At 38.0% G+C, this 4,961-nt stretch overlaps 2 protein-coding genes across 2 annotated transcripts in view; both read right to left on the minus strand.

The window, feature by feature from the left end:
• On the minus strand, window positions 1–3,112 carry LOC104700962. Its single transcript, XM_010416577.1, has 3 exons — window positions 2,420–3,112; window positions 640–1,962; window positions 1–562 (listed from the first exon to the last, which is right to left on the minus strand). Exons 2-3 carry the CDS (start codon window positions 1,948–1,950, stop codon window positions 167–169), a joined length of 1,707 nt encoding a protein of 568 aa, XP_010414879.1. The 5' UTR covers window positions 1,951–1,962; window positions 2,420–3,112; the 3' UTR covers window positions 1–166.
• The window catches only part of LOC104700963 (PHD finger protein ING2), a 2,303-nt gene continuing 656 nt past the window's right edge, over window positions 3,315–4,961 (minus strand). The window contains exons 4-7 of the mRNA XM_010416578.1: window positions 4,725–4,788; window positions 3,813–4,057; window positions 3,696–3,734; window positions 3,315–3,601 (exon numbers count right to left, since the gene is read on the minus strand). Coding sequence (XP_010414880.1) covers window positions 3,491–3,601; window positions 3,696–3,734; window positions 3,813–4,057; window positions 4,725–4,788 — 459 coding nt within the window. The 3' untranslated portion in view covers window positions 3,315–3,490. The remainder of the gene's footprint in view (window positions 3,602–3,695; window positions 3,735–3,812; window positions 4,058–4,724; window positions 4,789–4,961) is intronic.

The following is a 4,961-nucleotide window of genomic DNA, read 5'->3' on the forward strand; positions in this document are numbered from 1 at the left end:
TTTACTTTCAAGTTGGTCTTCTCCTTTACTAATATCTTGCCACATTTATACAAACATCGTTTAACTCAACAGATTTTCATACAAAACAAAATGAGAACAAGTTGATAACAAACAACCAACACGTTGATAAGTAAACTACACTAGGATTAAAGTAAACAGAGGTAAATCATGTAGGAACAGTGTAGTAACCAACATCATCATCTTGATTCACCATAAAGACCACGGTTGTAAAGAGAGCCACAACAACAAAAGATGTGGCAATAACGAATTTGGCATAGCTCATATTCTTTTTACTACCTGTTATCATATGAGTTTGAGGTGTGTCTTCACTAAATGTGACAGTTGATGACATTGTTTCTGCCATGGTTGGAAATCGCCTTCTGAGTTTAGGAGTCTTGCGAGATTCTATGGTTTTCTCTCTGGTCCCGCTTCCCAATGTTGGACTTTGGATGTCTGAATGATCTAAGTCAACATCATCAAAATTTTGAAGAGAACTGATGAGCTTCCTTGGAGTGGTGAAGATGTTGAAATCTTCAACATTGATGCGTCGTAGAAGCTGTCTCTGTCCATCAAAAAAGACAGAAATGTTTAACACAACCGAAACTACCAATCATATAACAAATATGGATTGATGCTGACCTGAGGACTAGGATTGGTGTATTGCAGCTGGTTGTTTCTCAAACTTTGCATTAGAAACCCTTCAAATTCATCTCCATTTTCACAAGTATCATACGGTACAAGAGGTGAATCAGAGACAGTGGTGGTTCCTTTAGTTACACCGGAGAAAAGACCATCCTTCAAAGAGATATCAACCCCGCCTCCATTCTGATCAGGCCTCCAAAGCTTGCGATTCACACTCCGCCGATCATTTTCAGAGTTACAAGAAGTATGAGAAATAGGCGAGGACACAACCGGAGAATCATATCCACTGAACGAACCTAAAGTCTGTGATTCAGGTGATAAGGAGTCATCAGGAAAATGACCGTTGGCATTGGATGGACAGTGTCTCCGACCGAAGTTCGAACCGGTAACAGAACGACAACCCTTGTCCATCTTGGACTCGAGCTCTCCAGCTATTCTTTTTGAAGTCATCATTGCTTCATAAGCAGCTCCTCTGACGTAAGCCATTTGGTCAGATTGGCACCTCTCCATTTCTTTGATTATCAACTCAACTTCGGAGTATATGCTTCTCGGGTCCAAGCACTTCATTAGGAAGTTCAACATTTGGACTGCTGATAACCGCTTCTGTGAGTTTCCTTCAGAAACCCCGAAACTCAGAATTCGCAGTCCTGTGTGTATCAACAACCTTGCATAGGCTTCAACGATCAAAGGATTATGTTTGGTAAGTGACATAACCAGACCCATCTGAACATGTGTTTGGTTGGAGTTTGAGTCCAATGCAACTACAACGTTTTGGCAAACCCTGTTCACCATCTCGTCCGAAGCAAATCGCCAGTTGTCACAATCCACAAGAGCCTTAAGACATAGAGCAGACCCTGAAGTGAGGCTCTCCTGAGAACCCAATAGAGAATCCATAAGAGGCTTACACAAGGAGTGGATTATGAGTTGTTTCTTATCTTCTTTGGTTGTCGGATCAATCCCGTATCGAGCAATTGCCGGAATAACTTTAGAACAAGCTTGTTGAAGAGGGAAAGAGCCAGCACTTGAAGCCAAAGTCTTGACAATGGTGGACATGATTGTATCAATCTGGGGAACAATGTTGGGTCCATGAACCCGAGCAAGTATCTCATAAAGCGAAATGGTGTATTCACCAGACAAAGAGTTAGTTTCTTTAGTCTCAAAGACTTGTGCTAGAAAACCAGGAATGGCCTTTGAATCCAAGTCCTTCACATAAGACTTAAGAGCTTTCATTGCTGATTTACGACTCTCTGTGTCTTTGTCAAGATTAGCCAATTCTTGTCGCAAAACTGGATTCAGATTCAAACCCATTACTCCAACCAACTGCACCAGAAAAGACAAAATCACCCCAACAACATCAGACTTATTCTTTAAAATTCATAAACTTTAGCTAACATTTTTCAAATCTCATCCTTCCATACTCGAGTCAGACCAGATTAAAGACCATATACAAGGAATATGAGAACCAGACAACTAAATTCAAAATCAGACAACTTCAAGAGAAAAGAACAAAAATTCAAGACAACCCCCATTACTCCAACTGTACCAAACAAGAAAAAAATCAAACCAACAACATAAGATTGCCCTTTTAAGTCATAAACAAACAAACTTTTAACCAACATTTTCAAATCTCATCACTTTCCGCCCAAAGGAAAAAAAAATAAACAAAAGGACCATAGAACCGTGAACCTCGGACACAGACAGCAAATTGGGAAATCAGACAACTTCCAGAGAAAATAGCAAACATTAGAGAAGATGAATCTCGGAAACAGATCCGTACCTGTTTCTTCTACCTGAGCTACTTCTTGGCTTCGACCGGAAACCTTTGGAGGAATTTCTGAGAATCCAAAAGCAAAAGAAATCGACGTAAAAGCAAAATAAAACCTCAGATTGAAAACAAATCAAAAGTATGAGAGTTCGGCGGACACTGCGAAATCTACACAGAGAAAAATCCCGCGGTTCAACAGATAACCTATTTTTCAAAATATGTTTTGGGGTTTTTTAGGTTTTTCTTTGTTTGTCCGCTTCTTTATTTTGTTGAAGCTCTGTGTCTTGTCTTTTTCAATGTTATTTGTCGCCATCTGTAATATGTATCTCTTTATTTATTTATTTAACAATTATATTTTCTCGTGTTTGAGAAACGAAAAAAATAGATCGTAGATTGATTGAAAATTCAAATTTCTTGACTCGAAAATCTCACCGCTCTTTATTGGTTGCAATTGGGTCCCATTCTCTCTCTCTAGATCTAGTGATCTGTATTTTCAAATTATACTGAGAGTTGAGACTGTGTGAATATCCGTGAACAAAATAAATGTCATTTTGAATTTTGAGGCTATTATACTACTTTATCTTTACTATATATATATATTTTTTTTTGTTGTCGTCTACTTAATCTTTACTATATAGGATGGTTAAAGATTGAAGTTAGACATCTCGTAGGAGTCACTGTGATTTTAAACTACCTTTTGGGGTAAACAAAACAAGTCATTTGATCAAATTTCAAAGGCGCATCAACAGCCCAAACTATAATCATGTACAGAAAAATATAAGCTCCAAGAATTAACCCGAGGTGTACAAAAAAACATCATGTTTTCTCATTCTAAAAGTTTACTTCTACTTGCATTTACTACATGTTTTTAGTAGCAACAAAGATGAGATTGGTCATGAACCACAGGTGCTAAAGAGGATACCATTGGCACCAATGAGAATTATATCGTAACTTCTTGCAAATCTCTATACATATGTATGTCTTATATTAGCTACACATGCATGGAAATTGCAGGAGTAGACCTTTGTTCTGATGATTGATGCTAATATTAAAGCAATACCTTTTTAACAGGCACAAATGATATTAATGCGACTGTGGTAGGAGCCTGCAGGTGGGGCAATACCATTTCCCTTTGAATCTGGTCTCAGGCGTCAGGCCAACACATGTATAGTGAAACCATTCACCTCCTTGGCACTGTCCAAACAAGAAACGATCACATGGTTATGGTTAAAAGAAATGGTTAAACACTTAAAGATAGAAAATAAGATACTAGCAGAACAGGACTCACATTCTCATTGTCACAGGCAATCATGTCTCCAAAAGACACCTGAAAAAACATTAACAAAGGTGTTAACCAAAGATCAAAACAGGATCAAACAACCCACATATTTTATGTATTCAAGACCTGATGACAGACACAGTATGTTGGTTCGTTAGGATCAATTGGCTGCTCGTCAATAGGGGTGAGGTCTTTCCGATTGCTTCCAGGAGGAGGCATGAGCTCAAAATCCCTGTCACGATCCCACTCTCTATCTCTGTAATCAATCTTCTTGGACTGAGGTGTGCTATAGAAGGACTTACGCTTTTCCTGTTTAGGAACTATAGGTAGCGGCGGAAGAACAGAGGGCTCGTCTTGTGGAATTTTTCCCTCTGACAGAGAAGTGTAACGAAAGAATAAATATACGATAAACATAGTGGACACCATTAAAAAACAACTTTAACTACTTCATGCAAAGCATCAGTTAAAAGTTTCGCATATGACCACTAGAGGAAAATGAAAATAAGGCCACTTATGATTTGACAAGATGGGAGATGATAATTTCTGTTTCTCTGAAGCTTAACACTAATCGTTGTGCACTGACTGATGTTTATACAGGTGGAAAGCATGTTTTTGCTAACCCTTAGGGAGGTTGTCCTAGAGGAAGTTTTACAAGAGATACAAGCAAATGTGACCTTTTTATTGACAAAACAAGACGAACACCCACAAGAGATTTACTCTTGCGTCCAACAAGGCGTAGAACCCCTGTCCTCTCACACAAGACAATAATTTTGAAACATAACTCCCTACCTCATATGCTTCTCATCAAACCTTTTAGTAAAGAAAAGGAGAATATAAATTAGCTCAACATTCTGTCCTATCATGGCGTGCTCAATCAATTACCAACCGATTAATCTCAATCATTCAACTGACCCATGTTTTAACATGATTCTTGGACTAGTTAGTGAGAAAAGCGATCAGATAATAAAGACATAATTCTAGTCAATCCCCTTAAGATGACAGTATTAATTAGAAAGCTCCTGGGTTGATATCACATACCTTGCTTTAAATCTTCTGCGAAGTTATTTAGATCTTCATCAAGTCGTTTTACGTGACTGTCTATCTATAACCGGAGTAAACATAGTGTAATTACCATCACAATACATTAGGCTAAAACAACCAAAGGAGCTATATTCAACTTTTTAAGCAACAAAGTTCCATTTCAAGATTTTGAGTGAACTAACGCTCTATTCTTACACATTGCATACACATGCTAGCAAAAAAAAAAAAAAAAAA

The sequence above is a fragment of the Camelina sativa genome, chromosome 7 (genome assembly GCF_000633955.1).
Source record: "Camelina sativa cultivar DH55 chromosome 7, Cs, whole genome shotgun sequence".
In the NCBI taxonomy this organism is placed as follows: domain Eukaryota; kingdom Viridiplantae; phylum Streptophyta; class Magnoliopsida; order Brassicales; family Brassicaceae; genus Camelina; species Camelina sativa.